Source organism: Lates calcarifer, linkage group LG18 (assembly GCF_001640805.2).
Source record: "Lates calcarifer isolate ASB-BC8 linkage group LG18, TLL_Latcal_v3, whole genome shotgun sequence".
In the NCBI taxonomy this organism is placed as follows: domain Eukaryota; kingdom Metazoa; phylum Chordata; class Actinopteri; family Centropomidae; genus Lates; species Lates calcarifer.
In genome coordinates this window covers 2,298,665-2,321,478 of record NC_066850.1, presented here as the reverse complement: position 1 = coordinate 2,321,478, position 22,814 = coordinate 2,298,665, and the positions used below count along the sequence as shown (strand labels likewise).

Below are 22,814 nucleotides of genomic sequence, written 5' to 3'. Positions count from 1 at the left end.
AGGAGACAAAAAAATATACCAACATACACAGGGAGAGACAGACCATCAAAGAGAGACAATTTAAGAGAAAGCAAGTAGAAGAGAAAAACAGACTCAGCGTAGGCAGGAAGGCGGGAAATGTGGCCGGCCCGTGGTACAGGAAACGGTAGCAAACATGAATTTCCACAGGCATTCATCAAAGGCACGATCGTGCTCATTATGTGTGTAAACGCGACCACGTTATCCCTTAATCAGATATGAGAGAGGTGTGATGTTCCCTCTGTGGAAATCCGCCAGGTGAACTTTCAGCACGAGCAACAATCACACATCTGAGTGTCCTCGCCTGTGTTTGTTTGCCAAGTTACAACACTGCCGCTGTATGCATAAATCTGTATATGCTTGTGCATATACATGTGATTGTGTAAACCCTATAGTACACAGTGTGTACATGCCTGTCTATTAATTGTGGAAGCGTAACAGCTTTCAAGCATATTTCCTTAATCTATAAACTTCACGAAGAGGAAGTGTTGCTGTTATTTTTTTAGATGTGTGTAAACACGTCTTCGCTTCACTACTCATCCTTAAGCAATTGCTTTCATAGCTTATACTTTTCTTTCATTCTAATTTTGTTCCCCACACACAAAGCTGCTAACTGTAGTGTAATGTACACATACTAAGTGTGTATGTGTGCTCTGCACCTTCACATTTCTCCAGGATCTGCACCGTGTCTCCAATTTCCAGTGGGAGGCCATGCTGGACGGTCCCTCGGAAACTGGCCAGCACTGCAACAAAAAAGAGGCACAAAACACCCACATGAGTTGTTTTTATTTTCTGAATGTTTGAGCTTGGTTATGCAGAGTTAGAAAAAGGTCCTGAGACATAAGCAGAGTGATAGAAAACAAAACGCTGCTGGAAAAATCTGGATAAAAAATAACTTAGAGAGAGGAGGCGATCAATAATCTGTGTAGGTGAAATAAAATCAAAGCTTATAAAATATATTTCTGCACAAACTCAAAATAGAAATACATAAATCAAGCCTGCATGAATACATTCTCAGTGACACAGACAAAACCTTTCAAGCAATGTAACCATGAACAGAAAAGACTGAAAAGCATTGAATTCTGTGAGGACTGCGAGGACAGTTACAGCAATCTAAACATGGGGCCACCCGTTGAATCCTGAACACACAGGGTCAGAAATCATTTTGGCTGATGCAGAGACAGAAGGAGCAGCCTGCATTTGACTCATCCTGAGCTGTTCACTGTAGACAGACATTCACCACTGAGAGACTCGCCAGCAGACGACCTCAGAGATACATATAAGTGGTAAAATAACAGCTCTGTCACTTTCTCTAGACTTAAAATGACCACCTACTGAAACCATGCTTATACTGTGTGATGGCAACTTCTAGAGCAGACACAGGGCACTGTGTGTAGTTTTTACATGTTTTCTGTTAAATCACTACAAAATAGATGGACAGCAGAAGCAGGAGCAGATTTAAATGGGCACTCCACCAATTTTACACATGAAGATCAGCTTACTCATTATCAGGAGTACTACTCAGCCTGTGAGAACAGCAGGAGGCAGCTTTCTAATGCCTGAAAAAATAACCTCTGGTGATGCCGTCAGGATTATCACAAATTGGGCTTGAGGACTACAACTTTTTAACAGAAAGCCTGCATTACCAAAAGTGGATGTGGAGTTTGAAAGATTTTACCAGGCATGCAGGGTCTAATAAAGTGGTTTTCGAGCATGACCCATACAAGAGGCTAAAAGATAAGATATCTCTGACTCTGAAACACCACTCTTTTCATAATCTATCTATTGTGACTCCCAAAATATATGTCTTAGCTGGAATGCACCGTTATGGGATCATAAAATGGAAGAAAAAGAGCTGTGCAACTTGTGTTCCCGTTTTAAGAAGATACAATTAACATATTGGGTTGAGATTTGCGGTTACAAAGGTTTTAGATCAGTGTTTAAGCAAAGCCAGAAATACAGAGAATAAGTAAGAGTCCACAGGCAGAGTGATGCTGATGGTCCATTAGCACTGAGCAGCACTTTGTGCTGTGAGAATGTAATAGTCATCAGCAGACAGTGTCAGTTGACAGCTCTTCAACCAGCTTTTTTAAAACCGTGTCCCGCTGACTCGCTCACACACACACACGTACACACAAGATGAATTAACCCACACACTTAAACCTGCATGTACACACAGATGTGTCAACCACTGCACAGAGACGTTCATACAAAAACAGCATGCAAACTCTGACAGATCCACACACACACACACACACACCCTGTAGAGATGTCTACACAAGCTCTTACACAAACAAATTCACACAAGTAGCCCATTCAAACAGCAATGTATGCAAGCACACATGGACACACACACAGACATGCATTCACACATGGCAACACACGTGCGGAAGAGGAAAAAGGACAGCTTCACTTGGATTTGGAGTGGAAATGTATAACAAGAGTCCCTGTCATGCAGAACTGAGAGGGATCCTGCCACAGCTGAGGTGTTTGGAGAGAATTTCATTTCTTCTGCCTGCAGGGATTTGTCCAGTGTACCTGAATGCACCGTCCAAACAGCATTGAGAGAATTTCTCCTGACTGGAGAGGGTTTTTCATTTAATCCAGCACAATAAAAAGATGATAAGATGCACCCAGAGACCATGAATGCGAGGACTGTGGATACTGAGGTAATGTTTCATGGACTGATGAACGCAGAGGGGCAGTATTTACTGTGAAAATAATAATAATAATAAAAAAACGCTTTAAAAAATATTTGAAAATGTTATTCTCTTACTTTCTTGAAGGGACTCTGGTGCATTTCAACAACACATTCACATTTTCTTTTTACCTCACTTTCTGTAGCAGAAGTATTTCCTGAATGTTCATCACTGCACACAAAAAACACAACTTTTGGAAGCGTTGGGATTTAACTGTGAGTACAATCAGCTTAAACTGCTACTTCTTCTAAAAAGCAAGGATAAAATTGCCAAAAACTGAAAAACGATGAACTTTGCTAATAGACTAAGTTGCACTCAAAGAGAAGTATCAGTGGCAAATCAGAGGTTGACTGCCAGAGGTGTTTATCTTTTTGTTTTATGTTTTTTTCTGGCAGAGAAGCCCGCCATCCATGAGAGGATTCGGCTGAATTACCCATCCACCCACTCTCTCATGTTGACATTGAGATCAAGTCTGCTGATGCAATCAAACAGTGGCTAGACCCTCGGTGCTGTGTGTAACTCTGTACATGTGTGTGTGTTAGTCTGCGTCCTCCTGCATTTTACATTGAAGCTTCGCCAACTCCTTGTTATCCCTCAAGCTGCAGAAACACTATCTTTACAAGGGATTTGTCACAAGTGCACATCTGACTTTCTAATTCATTCAAAGACCAACCGCTCGCACACACACACACACAAACACACACACAAGTAGAGGAACTTACTTACTTCTTGTAATTCATTCAAAACCCAATCACTCACACACACACACGCATACACAGAGGCAATCACAGCAAACACACTTACACTCACAAAGTGTGCCCAATGCATGAATTATCCAAGTGACTTTCCCAGCTGCAGTGAACTAAATTATTCAGTTTCAAGTCGCCGTTTCTTTTCTTTTTTTCCTGCTGTGAAATGAAAGCTTCCCGCCTGTCGATCCACAAGCCAGCTGCTGTCTGTCCGTCTGTCTCTAAACTGCCTGTCATCCGTCTGCCTCTGACTATCTGTCTGTCAACTGTCTGGGCTGGCTAACTGCCAAATGATGCACTGAGGAGACCGGAAAAGGTGTTCACTCTTTAGGGAATTGATTTGTTGTTGTTTTGTCCCACTACAATCGCGGGATGTGTCCTATTACTCCAGGAAAAACAGAACGGCGAGTACAAATGGGGAGAAAGATGCCATTCACGGCTGTTCGACCACACAGCTGCCACAGAGTACAAAAACAGGCATGGCAGGGGCACAATACTATAAACGGACCAATGCACACACACGCCACACACACAAACGTGGCACGTCTAAGTGGATGCCACTGGTGCATGAATATCCTATTGCATAAACTGAACAAAAGCAGACCTGCTGATGCTCAGATATGACATTAACACACACACGTTGTCTGTCTATTGAACCTGTTAGACCCAGTTTCCAGATGGCCTGCAATGACCAGCATTTCAGCCACCAAAAGGCAAACTCAGATCCTTTCTGACACACACAAACACACACAGTCTGATTCTATGTGACACCGGTCCACCAGGTCATGGCGAGGACAATGCTATTCTTGTCCCAAAACTAGACATTCACAAAGATGGCAGCCTGGAAGAGCCATGTACATGTGGATAAACAAACAGAAACACACTGACGAAGAGAGAGAGGCATGGGAAAACAGTTCATCCTGTCAACTCTCTCTAGGAGAAAACGAGAAGCCAGCGAATCAGGGCCGACAAAAGCATCAACAAACGGAAAAGAGAGCAGACGTAGAAGCTAAAATAATATTCAGAGGGTCTCTGGTGGAGAGTTGGTGGTTTGACACTGATGCAGTGTGTCACTGGGTCTTCACAGGGATAATGTGGCAGCACACATCTCCATCACAACACTTGAGAACGGCCCTTCATATGCAGCTCATAAGCAGAGAGATGCCAAGACAACATGTGAGACATGGGAAAAGGTACCAAGGCCAAAGTTAGCTGAAAACAAAGATCTGCAGGCAGCATTAAGTTAACTTTAAATTCAAATCATTCGTTATCAAAGCCTCACTCTATAGTCACAACTTAAGTTCCAATGTCCAAAATGTCCTCAGAACAGTGGTTTGAAACCAAAGTTTATCCAAACAACCTTCAAGAGACATGTATTCACACACACACACACCTATACTGTAAATAACATGAGCAAATTAATCTGGTACAAATAGGTTCATATCGCACTCCCGCGGGTCCCAAGGTCTGTGGGTCAATAATTGTAATACTTAAGTGGCCCCCAGCTATAATGACATGGTTTGTCTTACTCATTACAGCAGTGAAATTCAGTTGCAAGGGAGAAAAGTGGTTGGAAAAATGACATGTGTTATTACTACCCTTCTGATCAGAGCTGCTTGTCAACAGTATTAAGAAGTGGGTCTAATTATTTCAAAACTGTTGCAGTTGGTGCTTCCCTTATTGTCTGTTGAATATCTTTGGGCTCAAAAAAGTAATCTGAAGATGCCACCTTTGGAAAGTTGTGATATCATTTTTATTCTTTTTTTGCCATTTTACACAAAAAGTGATTAGAATTAATTATTTAAAAACATTGATAGAGTCATTAATAATGAAAGTACTCCATTAGCTGCAGCCCTAACCCAGATATCTGACCAAACAAAGTTGCACTGAAAGCAAATAATCTGTTCATTAACTGACAGCAACTGTGTCTACATGGGAACTTGGAAGTCAGAGGTTGCATTTCGATCTCTTTAATGCACTTTCACCTCACTTTAATCCATTAGGACTAGATCTGTGTTTGCTAGTTTGTGCATTCTGCTGAGTAAGTCGAGATCCCTAGAAATCCTGCTGGCTTGGATTAGGCTTACATGTGTTTTAGGCTGCCACTTGGAGTCAAGGCCTGTCAAACCACGTTACATTTGGTTTGCTCGTTGCTCCGTCTAAGCTCCTTAGAAGAACAAACACTGCCACGGGCCCTGACTAAGAAGAACACCAGCACTCCTCCTTCAAAAACAGCCTGTGCTCTTTCAAAAAAAAGAACGCAACGCCTGAATGAGGCAGGTATACCACCAGTGATCAAAGCTCCATGTTATGCTGCTGCTAGACTCAAATTCAGAGACTTCACCATCACAGTGAAAAAAATTAAAGAAGCATAAAGCAGCAACTGATTTCTGTCAAAGAGCCTGCAGTTTTTTTACCAGCTTTGTACACTAAATTCACACGGCAAATTTCATTCAAAGTGCTTTTTAACCCTCATTAGCCTGACCCTTTCTTCTCTCCAAATGATCTGACAATGATTCACATGCATAATCCACTCCCACATGTTAATTATACAGCATTTATATCATTAATATGCTAATCGACAACACAGCAACTGATGGCGCTCCACTGGCCTCCATTGCTGCCAAATGTAAGGATCATGAATATTTCATTTGTGTGTGGGAATATATGTGTGAGCATTATGAAATGTGCAGTCACACATTTATAAGGATTCTGAAGAGGGTAAGAAGAGTGATATCCAAAGGGGAAACAACACCTGCTGTCCTTCTTTTTCTTATACTTTTAAAAGGTGAACACTTTCAAAAACACACAGAACTGAAAGTTAACTACACCGACTTCCTCATGCTGCACATTCTGCATTCCACTGCCCAAAAGAATAATACAGTCAGAGCTGCATTTGCCAAACCAAAAGTGTCTTTTATTCCAGCAATGTGACTAAAACATTCCGACTTAGACCAAAACTAGCTCTGCTATGTTTTGCCATAGCCAACTTCATGCACACTGTGTTCCTAATCAAAGGCTTCAGGCATTTATATTTCTATGTGGTGAACTAAAAAGGGGCTAAAATGCCTCCACGTCATGCCAAAATACTTAACGCGTCCCACCACCTCGTGGATTCAAGGCAGTGAGAGGGTGAATGTGGTTAAAAACACACAAGGACTTACTCAGGGATCTTGTACAGTAAGTAAATCCAAACCACAAAGATGTGTTTATGCATATATGAAGCACACTTGGAGGCACAAACGCACATGAGTGTGACAGAGCAGGAGAGGTTTCTGACAGCTTTAGCGTAGCTAAAGACAGATTAAGTCTGTGTGCGTGCACTCATGTGCAACTGCAAAAAAGGTGATTTTTCTGGTTGAGCTTGGAACGCCGGGAAGTAGCATCATGCATTTAAAAGCAGAGGAATCAACAGGGGTCGGCAGCGGGAGAAAAGAGCAGGCAGATGTCTGAGAGTAGCAGAGCTGAGAAGGCCTTGAACAGGACTCAACTTGGCAGTTGTGCACACAAAAACAGACAAAAACACACACACACACACACGTGCGTGCATGCAGGCGTAGAGGTCTGATAGGCAGCACGGACAAAAGCCAGGCCGGCACAATCACCCAGGAGGAACGGCTTTCATTTCGTCTTGTCCATTGCCAGCCGCCAGGTTCCTTTCGCTGCCTTTGTCAGTGCAGAGATAGCAACAGAACCACCATCACAAAACTGCTCACTAGCAACAAAAAGCCTTCGCTCAAATCAGAGCAAGCAAGCTGAAGCTTTCAGAGCAGAGTTGTGTGAAGAATGTTATTACTTTTTTTTTTGGAAATTGGAGTATGACAAAAAGTGCAGCTCAGGGCTCAATAACATTACAGCTCTGCTTCAGTGTCAGAGACCGAATGTGAAATCTTATACCCACAGTGTCTGACTTGTGAAAGAATTCAAGAATAAATACCAACTGTGCAGGTGAGAACACATAACCACTTCTTAAAAAGAGAACATGTCTATAAACTGTTACTGTTGCTTTCCCCTCCACGTCTCTTCTAACATGATCATCACTGGAGAAGCTGCTGTATTCACATCCACACACAGTCTGTCAATTTAACAGAGAAAAAAAGGAAAAGCAAGATATTTTTATTTCATTAGCAAGATCACCGCCTTAGGTAACACCAGCTTTGTCCCAGTCCTAAAGTACAACAGTAAAACAGACAAAAACAAAAGCAACGTTCAATCAGTCCTCTGGCCTGAGCAAGAGAAATCATAAATGACTCAGATTAAACAGAAATATAGGTCAGTGCGCTAAAACCTCACCTCATTCCCAAGCATTAATCTGACTGTGTGTGTGTGTGTGTGTGTGTACAGTTTCAAAGCTAGCTAAGTGCATGCATTAGATAGCCCTCCGATGCCAAAGTAGAGATGAGATGATTACTATAATCCTCTTGGGGGGTTTTATCTCACCTGCATAAATTTGGCATTTTTACCCTCTTCTGTAGTATTTTTCATTATTATGACATCACTATTCTTATCTTTGTCACTGTGATGTCTAAATAATCAAGTAGTGAATATTTTGAAGTGGTTTGCATACTTTCCTAAGCGACGGAAAAAAGCTCCTCACCCCAATCCTCATCTCATTTTCCTTGAACTTGTGGTTCATGTCTATTGTTCTTTGGGATAGCTGGTCACAGCCAATGAGGTGCATGATAACATAAGGGACACTTCCTGTGACTGGGTTGAATGGCATTCTTGCCAAAAACAAACCAGTGTGGATTTTGCTGCTAAGTGATCTGACGCCAGCTCTCCCTGGAGGACAAGAGGACTGCTGCTGAGTTGCCACCAGAATTCAACTCTAGTGTTCTTATATGTGTAAACAGACACTCCAGAGGGCTGCTAACAAGCCAATGTAAACAAAATATTTACTCTCCATGTTGCTCTTTCTTGTTCTCAACAAGCTCCTAAATTAGATATCTGGCTGTTTTGCTGCTAAATGCTCTAGTATGTTCAGCAGCTAGTTGCTAACTTTGCCTGTCTGCTGCTTGGTACTAGCACATGGCAGTATCAAACAAAAGCTGAAAACAGTTACGTGGAAATGAGGTCGATGAGAGCAATGAGAGTGAATCAAACATTTAAGTTGTGGGAAGTAAAAGCAAAACAATGAGCTGAAAGATGCTACAACTCTCTGTGGAGTAGTAGAGGGAAACTGCAGACTCAAGCTATAAATTGTTTTATTACAACTGTGACAATCAGCTTACAAGCCAACAGCCGAAACAGATTATTTTAAATATTTAATCTGGAGGTGAAGCATGAAAGTGAGCACACTCAAGGTGACTGTAACGCTGTCACACAGGAAAACTGTGGGCGCAAACAACACTAGGTCAAAGATGAACCAGGAAGGTGGTCTGCAAACTGTGATGGTTGTTTGCAACTCACAGTTTGGGTTGTAAATTACATTTATTTCCTCTTTGTCTCTCTTTTTAAGGATGTTAGTGTTCCCATATTTCAGCTAATAACCTAGTTTTGTGCTTACTTGAATTCTCTGATAAACCACGACACCAGACTGACAAAAGCATCTTTTCTTCCTCTCTGATACTCTTTAACACTCCAGCTGCAGATGCTAGGAGCTGCAGCTTTAGAGATGCAGCAGCCGAACTCACACCGACACTGGTGCCTACCCATCCTCCCACCCTGCAGAGAGGAACATGGAGAGTGGAGGAAGAAAGGCTGAAATATACAGTGCAGAGTGAGAGGAGGGAAGGGAAGGCTGTGGGTGAGGCCGGTGATAAAGCTGTGCTCGACAAACATTTAGGGAGAGAAAGAGATACTGTAGAGAGTGGTGGAGGGAGAATCAGAGGGACAGAGGCAGATAAGTGGAGAGGAGGCTGCCGCTCCCACGAACAGATGGAAGAAAGATAAAGAGAGATGAGAAAAGAAACATCTGCTTTTTCTTCCTTCAGGTATAACGGTTAAAAGTGGGAGTGTCAAACGAAACCCACTGCATCAATCTGTCTCTCTTTCATTCTTACTCGACTGAAACTTCTCCACTTCCTTTCTATTCTACCTCTACCATCTATCAGCCGCTCTCCTTCGGGGAAAGGGAGGTGTAACTGACCTCTATCTACACTTCAGGCTCTCTTGAAATCAAATTACAACAAATTATGCTGCAGCAGTATGAGCCGGTGCAAACATACACACACACACTCAAATCTGTTGGGAAATGAAGAGAGTGAACATGTGAGTATGTGGCCTGAATGGAACACATATACCTGAGAGTGCGTGACCTTTGCGCTTCCACACACACACACACGCACACACACTGTGCACTCTCAGTCCACAGAGATTGGTGATGCATTTGGCAGGGTGTGTGTTTAGCTGTCAACACACCTCACTGACATGACATCAGCAAGAGACCATCACCCACCACTGCAAAATAAAAAATTAAAAACAAAACACACACGCTCGATTTCATTGCCCCAGGCTATATCAACCCAAACAGCAGTCAGGTCCACATTGAGGATGATGAAACCATGATGAAAAAGTGATGAAACAAAATCCACCACAAGCAGAATCTGTGGGTTTTATCTTGCAGCACCAGTTGACCAAAAAAAGAATCCAAAACTGAAGGTGTGGCATTTATAAAATAAGGAAAGAAAGGGAAAACGCTGCCCCAAGGTGAAACAAAATCAATTGGATTTTATAAGCAGAGCAGGTGCAACTGCTGTAATGGCTTAGTTTAGATTTTTATTTGTGTTGTGTGTCTGTCAAGAGACTTTAAATGAGAGACTGCAGTGTAGCCTACAGCCACAGCCTCAAGCTGGTATTTGTACAGACAATCGTGGGATTTGTGCTGACTGGGGAGCACGAGGAGGCTGCCTGAGTAAAGACGGACAGACAGAGAGACAGAGAAGGTGAAGGATGTAAAAAGGCAGCAGAACAGTGAGAAAGATGAATAAAGTAGCAGAGAGAGACAATAGAAAGGAAGAGAGGCAGAGTGAAAGAGAGAGAATCAAAGACATGAGAAGCTGTCAGCTCTTGACTGCCTGACTTCACTTTGTTTGCCCCTGTACTGTATGTCAGCGTGAGGGGAAGAGAGATGCTTCATGTCAGCTCTCACACAGGTACGGGCCGACGGCAGGGCCATCGGAGGGAGGTGTGGACGAGACCAGGGGACTAAACACACAGCTCAACAGCTGAAAGCAGAGACGACGACATGATACAGAGAAATTATATGATGACAATCGGATACGAAGTGATAAACCTGTTAGAAAAACAAGATTTAAAGGTGAAAACTGTAGTATTTTGAAATTAACGTGGCGTTATTGGAGTGTGGGGAAACTAAAAGCAGCACCATTGTTGTTGTTGTACACGTTTCCCATGCACCTGTCTGACTGAAAATAATCACACACAGTTTACACCTCACAGCTTCACACATATTTCACTAGACGCTCCGTCAGCATCAACCGTGCTGTGATATTAACATGTAAAAAGTTATTGGCTGCAGCTTTAAGTATACAATTTCAATGTGCCTCTGTGTCAACTTGCTGCAGGTATAGACATTATTTACTGTACCAACAGAAATCTGGCCTGGAAGCCAGACAGTAAGATGTTATCAATCCCTCATGAAAAAGATATCTTGCTGCCAGAATGTCAGTTTATGGATTAAAATTTGCTCTGTGTGTCCATCTGAAAGCACTCCTGCTCCTAACTGATTAAGGAGTTCAGTCTAGTGCAGTTACATTTATTCTCCTTCATTCCCCAGGAAATAAAAAAGTCTAGCAAAACATTTAAAAGAGGATGTGATTTCAGTTTTCCTATGGCTCTCTATTACTGTTAGCTTTTAATTTTAAAAAAAATCATGTATCTATATCTTAACATTCATTAAAAGTGTTGTGTGTTTTTTAGGTTATTTGTTCTTCCATTTAATCTTGCTTGGTTGCAGAAGAACTGTAACTGTCATGCTCTCTTGAATGAATAAACTGGACCTTGAACCTTGAAGTGAGGTTTTTCAAGCCGGAGGACAATGCATGGTCTGTGCAGCTCAGTGTTTGAAGGATGGTTCTCATTTGTACACTCAGCGTGTGTTGGTGTGTTAATGTGCTGGTATCATACCATTCGACTCCGTCGTATCATACCGGACAGCTGGTGCTTATCACCTCATTAAAAAATATTCCCTCATCCTGCTCCGATGAAAAGCATATTGTTCTGCACACATACAGTATCTCAGCGTGCACACATGCGCGAGGCCGCACAGATAGGCGCATGCACGCACAAACACATCTCGCGTGCGTGTTGTTAGCGTGATGAGCGAAGAGGGGGAGCAGTCCGGCGTCTCTGAATCTGCACTGAGCCACGAACAGCCCATATGGAGGCTTTCTTCTCAGCTAAACACACTGGATTGTTGCACGACAGTAGCCTGGGAACAAGTTACGCTTTTTATTACATGCAGATGCAGCCCTTGTTTTGAACACTGATTTGTTGTTAAGGCAACATGCAGCCGCAACATCACCACCACCTCTCTGAATTGCAGGCTAGAGACAGTGACACAGAAGCCCACAGACGACGAGTGAACTTCCAACATCTCGATAGCGCACACAAACACCTCCTCTGAGCTAAAATTAAAACTATTGTTCAGCAGTCCTTGCTGTGGAAGGAGATCTATCCATGTTTCCAGGCGCTAAACGGGGGTAGATAAACATATAGACGTACTTGTGGGGTAATTCTATCATGTATGTGTGGTAATAAAAGGGCAGTAGTGCTCTTTAGCTCTCTAGAGTTTAAAGCTATGGTACTATGGGCAGTGAGGAAATGAAAAGAATGTGCACTTTACTGCTTCATTTCTGTGAAAAACCACAGCCTGGCTTCTTGCTATGAACACATACCTTGGTATCTATGTGTATTTGTACATGTGTGTCTGTGTGTGTGATCTGCTGCTTAAGGGCTTTACACACACACACACACATACACATATACTGTACAGAAGGGGGGATGGGGTTAAGGGTTAGACTGAGAGTGTGGAAGAGATGGGTCGATCAGCAGGGGTCGATGGACAGATGAGGGTGAGGTGATGAGAGAGTGTTAGAGGGGAAAGGAGAGAGGGAAAAGAGGTGAGGCGAGAGGAGGTCAAAATTAACTTTGGAAGATGAGGGAAGACATTAAAAGTTCAAAAAAAAGGAGAGAAAAAGTTCTGGAGCACCAGAGAAAGAAGAGTAACACCCGAAGATAAATATAAATGTCAGCGGTGTGGTAGGGGCTTAATATTGACTTCAACCTCTGCAGCCATTTTCATCTCATTACCACACTGATCATAGGTCTTCCATTAGAGATGTGCCTCACCATACACGTCCCATTGAAGCACAATATCAGTGAGTCACAGGGCAAATGACCCCATGCTGCTACCACTAAATGCTAAGCCTCCCAGAAGAAGCAATAACTAGAGTGCAAAGAAAAAGAGACAAAGAAAGTGGGGAAGAGGGAAAGATGGCAGCTCTGCCACCGACCACAGAGTCTCATTTAGCCTAGTTTGTTGCAAACAACATAAAACACAAAATGAGAAAGAGAAAAAACAAATGAGCGAGAGAAAATCCCACTGGACGAGTATCCCAAATGCTGTGCAGTCATTACTCTATATGTTCACTTCACATCCTGGCCTAGTAGCCTTCATTCAGCTCTCCTCCAGAGGAGGTAAAACAAAGAGCTCAGTGACAAGTAGAGACAGAGAGACTGTATAAGAGAAGAGAGAGCACTGAAGCATCAGTGAGTGATTCGAGTCAGTGGGGAGTGTATAAAAGGCACGAGAGTGAATGAAAAGACCACAGTGTGGGTTGTCTGTGCTGGGCTGAAGGGGGCCGCTGGGTGCAGGTTGGGATGTTGGATGTGAGCTCAGATTAACTGCGTGGGGGTCGAGTCACCGAGAGAAGAACTGACTGAAACATGCACAGTCACACGAGCGGAGCATGTATGAATACGGGGTGCTCACTAAAGAGCGCACACTCGCTCGCATAGACAGACGGTGATAGCCTCAGAGCACAGCCAGGGTAATTGAAGACACTTCACAGGAAGTGGCAGCATGGAATAACTCTGAAACACACACTCACACAGACACATAGTGGGTCCACTCAAGGACACACAGATGGCAGGTGCTACACAAATACAAGCCACTGGAGCATACCTTATTAACAGCTACACCAGCCAGCCAGCCAGCCAGCCACTGCTTCACAATAGGAACCAATCTACAGCTTTGAACATGTCCGCTTCCCTTAACATGAGTAAAAGAGCAGCTAAGCTAACAACTTAAAAGGGAAACAGCTTCAAAATCATATCACATCACAGTGGGAATTATCTGTAACAGCCAATTTAAATCCTGTGTTATCAGCACGGAGAAATACTACAATACATAAAAAACAGTGCCAATTAAAAACAAACTACCACCACCCACACCTAATACACTGTGCACTGTGTTTTCTTATCAACATACTGCTGAAGAGAGGTGAGAGTAAAGAAGAGGAAGAGAAACTGCAGAGGAAATGAAATTATCAAGCACGAAACTATGGACCTGGATGACACCACAGCTCATTCCAGGCTTAATACAGCAAAATCAGTGGGTGGCAAGTGGGTTTAAAAATAACCTCTTGATATCATTAAGCCCTTTGACCATATATACTTTATGTATTTATTTACTGCACTGTAATGGAGTTGCAAAACTATTTTCCCACTCAGCAGAAAACTATTTAGACCAGCCAGCCCTTAATAAATGCTGTCAGATTTATGCAAACTCTCTCTTTTTGACATTATTAGACATCTGTTTTACAATTGCTTCCACAAAAACATTAAAATGCACATTAGATAGTCAAAGTAGCAGGTCTACTTTCCACAAAACCCCAAAGGGAGTCAAAAATGCAAAGAGAGGTAACAGAAGACAAGATAGAATGAATTTAATCAAGTGATCAAGTCCTGGTTAAGTGGCTGTAAGGTCGTGTAAAGCGACCAATACTTTAAGTTATTAAAGCAAGTTGTCAGGACATGAAACACATTGCTGAACTTGTATCAACACAGCACCACACGATACAAAGCACAGCCAGTTCAGGTTAATATAATGAGAGATGTCTGAGCATCGTTGTGGTTCTCATTATGTCACGTTTGATACTTCTTCAGAGGGAAATATGAGGGATAACAGGGAGGCCATGATTGTTTCTAACAGTACAATCAGCACTCATAAAAACGAGTAAGTCGGTCAGTCACATTTACCTCTGTGTTCCTGTTTCTGATTCTGAATCATTTTATTGCTAAAAGTGGAGAAGTACTGCTTTTCAACTCCATCGTTTGGTTTCCAATGCGATCTGCAGAGCTGTTACCAATACAGTTCAGCATCCTGAGGGCCCTTAAACAAAGAGGCATTCAACAGTGGCAGGCGCACTGTGTACCACTGGGTATCAGGCAATTCTAAGCAGCAGCATAACTTCATAAGCTGTGCCACAAGTCCTTCCAAGCTCAACGAAGTTAAAAGAGATGGGGAGGCCATTTAATGTGGAGACTACAATAGAGCTGAACTAACAATGACAAGATAGCGACAGTGGTGAGGGGCCACTGAACCACGAAATACGCAGAGTACAGGATCTGTCATCTAGCCAAAGCCTCAGAATAAAAATAAAATGTTTTCATGTGATATGCATTCCGCTTTCCATGAGCCACAAGATATGGAGAATGAATGAGGGTGAGTGTGTGTGTGTGTGTGTGTGTGTGTGTGTCCATGTCTATGTTGGCACTGATTCTCATTCTTTCCGAGCCTCACACACTGAAAACTGAAAAATGAGGGTTGGATTTCATGGCTTGTTGGCATGCCAGTCCTCCTGACATCTGCTATAAGTTAGACAGATCAATAATGGATGTCACACACACACACACACACTCATAGAAAAAGAGGGGCATGTAATGGGGCAGATCAGTAAGGAGTTTGACATAGGTGCTTGACAAAACACTGACTTACTGGAAACCACAGCGACAAGTGGATATTATTCTCTCACGTACAAACTGTGTGTAAAAAACTACACAGGGTTACAGTGTCTAATGGGTTTCTGGAGGAAATGGATTTCCTTCCTTCTACTTGCTTTAGTCACCTCGTGTGGTGCTTGCTGTCAGGAAATGTAGGCCTCACATATAAAACCTAAGAGGTGACTCATTCTCCAAAGTTGCTTTCAAGTTCATCCTGAGTCGACACAAATGAGAGCAAAACTGCTAATGTAAACAAGGGTGGGGACGGGATGCTTGCAACTGAATCCAGATCAGTGATATTGAGAATGAAGTGCTCTGTTCTGCTCCGCACTGTGCTCCACTGTGTGTTTGAATGTATGGCCTGTGTGTGTGTGTGTGTGTGTGTGTGAACACGGTCAAACATTCCAGCAGGACTAAGGGGTTCAGCTGTCCTCTAGGCTATTTTCCTGTGCACTGCATGCCATTGGTGGATCAAGGAGGATTATTCCAGGGGTCGGAGAACTTTGGGTTCGAATAGATGGAGAGAACAAAAAAAAAAAAAAAAGAAAAAGAGACAGAACCGCCATGGTTTGGAACGGTTTGTCTCAGGAATCAATCTCGGGCAAAAGGGAGCACAGAGCAGAGCTGTGTTTGTCAAAGCAAACCACGTAGGAAATCACACAGCCAAGAGCTACACTGAGCGAGAGACACAGAGGGAGAGAGAGAGAGAGCAGCCACTCAAGCCATCTCACACCATAAAAATAATTAACCGATACTCAACTGTCACACCAGAAAATCCCTGGTGCCTGCTTTGACTTTCGCTTTAGCTTGAGGAGCCGCTTCACACTTTGCCTTAATCTTGTCCATTACTGCGACTACATCAGTGTGAACAAAGAGGCTGCTCTCCAATCTGTTTTATAATGGCTCTCGTGCTGCCAGGGACCCCAGATGGATGGGATTCCAAATTCCCCTACACATTCTCCAGATTAAATTGGGAAGAGAAGAAGAAGCTGTGGCCATGTTCTTCAGCTAATTCAGGCTAGGCTAATTCAGCAGGAAGACAGAGGCGGTCTCAGATCCAGACAGAGGGCGAGTGAGAGTGTCAAACTGATGGCCACGCTCCAGCTCATTTGCTCGTGCTGGAGTCCACACAGACAAAATCAATAGAGTGGAGTAAGAAAGTTGGAGGGGACGAGGAGAAAAAAACGCCCCAGTTTCCTGATTTAGGTCAACGGCAGTCGTGTGCACCCTCTAAAGCTGTCTGTAATTAAATAAAACTAGTTAAAAAGTCTGCAGGAGCTCCGAACTTGAGGGGGGAAAGAGGGATGAGAGAAAGGGGAGGGACGAGGCTAGAGTGATTAATTTCATCTTTGTTTTTCTCCTCCCATAGTTGCGAGTGAACACCATTATACAAAGTAGAAAGGTAGCCTCATTTGCGTTGCCCGTTCAACGCCTGGCGCTCCCTCGGGGGAATAAAGTATAAAGATTCTAATGAGCAACAGAGAGAGTTCCTGAAACACAAACGGACAGATACAGACACACTGGGACGGTGCTCTGCCAGCCTTGGCAGTTCCACTAAGAGGAGGAACTCCATGTGGACTGTCAATTGACAGCCCATCAACCATCGCATTCTGTGTCTGTCTGATTCTCTCCGCCTCCCTGTATCTCCTACTCCCTCTCACCCATATCCACCTCTCTTTTCCCTTTCATTTCTCTCTCTCCCTTCACATTCTCCTCACTTCTTTTTGTGTGGTACTCCGTGAAGCCTGGCACATGATGCGTGCGACAGTAAGTGCATAAACATTATTAGTGACGCACCGGTGTATCAGCAAACTATCAGCTTTAATGGTCCACTCATCCAGAGGCTCTGGCTTTTAGTTGTTCCATTAACATAAACTGACACTGATAAAGCCAAGATAAGAGAGATTCAAATTATTCAAGGCACTTAAGTTACATAAAAGCAACTAAATGTGACTCGTCATCACAATATTTGTTAGTATATTTTTCTGATACAGATATATGTTGCAGTATTCCAAATGTGTGAAGGGTTGAAACAAGTCATCAATAAGCTGATTTCTGTTTTATTTCATTGTCGTCAGATGCTGGACTGTTTTGATGTTTTGGTTGCAAACCTAAAAGTATGCAACTGCTACTGATGCAGTGAGCTGCGTACAAACCTCTTCACACTAGTGAAACAAAAGCCTCAATACCTCATTGACTGATTAAATCTAGGTTTAATTTACAGATGGGTAGGGATGAGCAAAGCAGGAGGGATTTATACGCAGACTGACAGGTAAAATATTAAAATACGACATCAGCCCCACACTCACATAGTCCTGGAATATGTATATAAGAATGCTTGCTTGTTGGTGTATATTTGTATCCATTCCCACAGCTATATAACAAACTAGCACAATTGGAGCCAGCCACTGCCACCCAGTCTGTATTCCTGCGTGGTGGTGGTGACGGTGAGGTTACTGGTGCACTAGGATACCCTGTGCAAAGAGGATTATGGCTGCAATCCAGATGAGGGTCGAGGGGGCGGGGTTATGGGTGACGAATCACCACTGATGATGCCTGGAAACATTCCCCCAACAAATCAATGGCCTGGTTCCAAGCCCATTCAATCACTACCATTACCACTCTAACCTGTGAACTCCACACAAGCTGGAGGAGACGCAGCTGCTTAAAGTTGCAAAGTGTCAAACTGGGCACATCCTTGTTCCTGCAGATATTGTAACGTAGTAAGTGCTGAATTTTAAATGAACTATGTACAGCACAGGTCACCATCCACTGATCAAAAGCCTCTTCAGGAGGAAACAGATGTACTTTGGATTGGAATCAGAGGCCAAGAGGTCCTTCCTTTTCTACTTCAGATAACTGCAGAAAGCATCAGCAGCCATGCTAAAACATATGTCATATATGTGTGCAGTGCAGCATGCTCCATTTGTGCATCAGTATTTTTAGCATCCACATACTCATTATGTCAGCACAGCACAGCAGAAGGCCTGAGCTGTTCTGAGTGAAGTGAAAGAGAGACAGGAAGGAAGACAATGCATGGTTCTGCCTCAGCTCGGACAGCTGCTCAGGCATGCAACCCGCTCACATGTATCCTGGCTGTGAAGAATGTGTTTTGCTCTTCGCTACTCCAATTAAGTTTATTTTTGAGGGTGACAGAAAAAAGAATATGCCTTGTTTCACTGCTGTAGCTGCGTACCGGCGAGCTCTCGAGGCGCTGCGTAAACAAGAGCATGGGATTCATGTTTCAGAGACAAAAGACATAAATCACTGATGTGAACCCACCTTTCTCGCTACTCTTTCAAGTTAAAACTAATGAAACATGAAAGCATCTTTCTTCAAAAAGCTCAAAGTGTTCAAAGACTGAAAGATGACACTGGGCTTTTTGACCATCAAGGTCAAAAAGGAACCAGTGACAGGTCATTAGGCTGTAGATAAATAGGTCGGGGGATACATGATCCAAAAGAGATTTCCATTATTGATCCATCAACAACAAGGATTACTCTATGGGAAAATACTTCTTGTTGGGTTATGATGCTATTTTTAAAAATCAGATGTCCTTGGGAATCAAAGAAAAACCACCAACAATCTCAATCCATTCACTTGGCCAACCACGAAAGCATTCATAGTCAAAAAAGATCTTTTGCGATAAGTACCGGTAAATGTGGGCATTTTCTAGCTAGCATCCAAGCTTCTGTACTATTTCCATGCCAGTGTCTGTACATTTTATCTGAGGCTAGCTCTCAACACAAATTGCTTGTTAGCAAGAATAGCCGGGGGCCTCACAAGGTATGAGAACCATCCACTGAGAGAGAAGCCGCTATAGGAGGACAGTTCAGGCTCGTGTTGTGTGCATAGCTAGCATACATACAAACAATAAATATCCTCTGTTGTCATCTCTTCTGCTGCACTGAACCAAATGCCCGAGGTGTCGACTGGCCATCATCGCCCATACCAAGTGCTTTTACTCCCCACACAAAGGCTCCTGCAGTGGAGGTTTTCCTCCGTGTTTCCCCTCTCGCCCCCACATAAAGGGGATCCATTTCAAGCGCTTTTAGCTGCGCTACTTTCCGCTTTTAGTTCTTCAGACTCCCTCCCCTGAGGGTAGGACTAGAGGAAGGAGGAAAATAAAGACACCAGGTGGATGCTTAGAGAGAGGTTAGGCTTGTGGTAAACGGGGGCACTCAAGCCAATCCCACTGTGGCTGGATGTTGTCTTTTTTGGTAGCGCCTGGTGGGCAGAAAAGAAGTTGATACTAGTGCTGGGAGTGACCATAATGCCAGGTTTTAGTGCTGTGCTGCTTCATGCTCTCTGAGAGCTGATGCAACATCAATACAGCATCTACATCCTCATTAAAGGAAAAGTTTGACATTATGGAACATATGCTTGTTCATGTTCCTGCCAAGAGTTAGATGAGAAGATGAATTCCACAAACTGAAGCTAGGAAACGGTTAGCATAGCCTAGCATTGGGGAAAACAGGGAGCCTGGGTCAGTTCACTTTTTATAAGAGGTGAATTGAGTTACCTATGAACAAGCCAGGCAGACTGTTTCTCCTTGTTTCAAGTCTTTCTGCTAAGCTAAGCTAACTATCTGCTTGCTGCAGCTATATATTTAGCATATAGACATGAGAGTGGTGTCAATCTGGTACCTCCTGGCAAAAAAGCAAACAAGTATATTCCCCAAAATGCCAAACTTCTCCTTTAACAACATGAAAACACATTAAATGTCTATTCCATCTCTTTGCAATTCTGTTTTGATTAGTTTTTTTTATGGCAGGAGAAGAAAAACCCTGCCTACAGAATAACCAGAAGGAATCCTCTATGCAGCTCCTAGAAAAACAGCACACACAAAGCAAACCAACCCTACAATGCACTGCGATGCCAACCTTTGGTGTTGCTAGAAGAATGCTGAAAATCCCCATTCAATCAACGATGAGAGGCAGGAAGCGGGAAGACACTTGGTCTTCTCCCCTCAGACAAACAAAACTTCAAAATGATCCAGCGGCTCAGATGTTTGGGGGGCTTATTCACTGAAGACAAGTATTTAACTTAACTTAAATCAGTTTCTGTCTCTGCATGGTTTGAAGGCTTTCCTCTTAACTGGATAAACATTCCAAATAGGAACAGTCCCTGAAGAGAGGTTGGGTTGAAAAGAGGAAACGTAAGAAGTGAACTGGGTCGCAGTTGGAGGTTTAGTCAACCTGATGAATTAAACAGACTCTGTGAGGCAATAACACTCTACAACACCCACACAATTAATTAGGAAATTCATAAGAATCGTTCAGCAGGGGAGAACCAGTCAGTTTCGAAGTAATCATATTTTAGAGCTTTGTCACTGAGGTTGGAGTTAATCCCATTTCAAAGGTGTAACTCCTCTGTTCTTCTGCCCCATAAATCTAAATGCAAAAAACATTGCAAGCAATTGCAGAATACTATATGACCTATACCCTCCTCTACTATAGAATAAAGCTATCTCAATCAGCTGAGCAGTCATGCATGCAAAAAATCAATTGCAATCGGTCTGAACATTTCAGTCTCTTCAAATTGACTGAAAAAGGGAGCCGTGACGAAAGTGAGCAAGCGAGCAGCGGTGGGCCGTGATGAAAAGCCCTTTTGAAAGTCAATCTGACATTAAACTGGCTTTTCTGTGCGCAGGCAGAGAAAGGAAGTGAGGGGAGCTGACAGAGGAGAGGTGAGGAGGATGGGCGGTGAGCCAGCAACTCGCATGCAGCAGGTTGACATGCAGAGGAGAGCCAGGCCCATGATTTCGTCTGCACAGCGAGAGCAGGAAACAGATCTGCCCGCACACACATGCACGAACCTCAAAGGGGACAAAGAGCAAGTGTAAGAATCCATATATACACTGATTCAACCGCAGTAGAGGTGTACACACACAGACACACACAATGAGCAGGTAATAAGACAACTAACAGCAGCCAAGGTCGGGGAGGCTGCTGCCCAGAAATCAGCCAGGCAGCAGCTGATCCTCCCAGTGTGATCTTTACAGACAGAGAGAGATGGAGACGGGAAAACAGTTCAATCTCACACAAGACAGAGAGGGATCTAAACCAATCAATGCCACCGCCACAGCTCTTGAGCCCACAGTCAATATACACCACTAATATGACATACCTGTGGTGTGTGTGCAATCTCTCTATTTGCCAGAGAGATTTTCATGGTCACTTCTGAACTGCTCATCAGTAAAACCTGCTCATAATCCACACCATCGCTTTTTATAGAGACGCAAGTAATAACCAGCAGAGCATACAGTAAATGACAAGGATGCAGAGTTGCTCTTACATTGTTTCTGCACTGCAGCCAGCAAACAGATTCTAAGGACACAGACTTGATGGGACAGAAACCAGATCCAATATACCATCTGTGTCCCCAGTACACTCACTTTAAGTTACAGACAGATCCTGAAAAAGGTCAAACATAACGATTTCTCGGCATCGATCACCTGACTATTTGCTAAACTCCTTAACTACTGCTGCTACACCTGCCAAGCTTTCCATTCTTGCATGGCACATACGCAGTTACAAAGATAACAAAGGCAGATCTACCACTTTAAATGTTTTTGAAAGATTGTGTCTTTCCTTTCACACTGAGGGATACTAAAGACAGTGTCATTTCTCAATAGGTGTCGAATTTGGCAGCTAAAACTACAACTCTAACTAGCTGATGTTATCAGGCTAATTAGCTACCTTGCTAATTTATGCATAATTGCTTGTGATTCCACTTGTACAAGAGAAAGGCTTTGAGGATGAGGATGACCTGATGAGTTTGGCGAGGCTGAGCTTATTTCTGGTAACAACCAGTGTTGCTGGAGGTTAAGCTTCCCCAAATACAGCAGGGAAAAGGACAGCGCTGCTAATGTAAGCTTATGTAACTCTAGTAGCATCCAGGTCTGGCTCTCAAGTAAAATCCATTCTTCACAAATTTGCCCTTGATTTGGATAGGTTTTAGACAACATCCCTCAAAACTCCTCTATGATTGGACAGTCCCTATTAATATCTTAAAACTGCGAGCAACCAGGCTCTAAAATGCTTCTGTTTTGTCCACAACATCGTCTCCTTAATCTAAAAGACCGGAGCTTTATGATTTTACATTTTACTCCTCCAACATGAAAAGCAACAAAACAAAACAACAATTTTCAGTGTTTTTATATCTAATTTTAGAATCATATTTCTCTATTAAAACGAAACATGTTTTGCAGGATGTGGAGAAAGCAGAGCACACAGCAAAAAAGATACAGAAAAGCTTTTAGCTGCAGCTCTACTCCGAAGCTCCTATAGTGCTTTATCATCTTCACACTTGCAGTCCACTGAGGCTGCTGCAAGCACACACCCAGAAATACAACATACCAACATGTACACAAGCATACAGG

The 22,814-nt window shown here is 43.0% G+C and overlaps 1 protein-coding gene across 1 annotated transcript in view; it reads right to left on the bottom strand.

The window, feature by feature from the left end:
• Positions 1-22,814, bottom strand: part of dock4b (dedicator of cytokinesis 4b) — a 103,129-nt gene that overhangs the window by 72,740 nt on the left and 7,575 nt on the right. Inside the window, 1 exon segment of the mRNA XM_051077548.1 lies at positions 678-761. Within this exon segment, the coding sequence (XP_050933505.1) occupies positions 678-761 (84 nt within the window).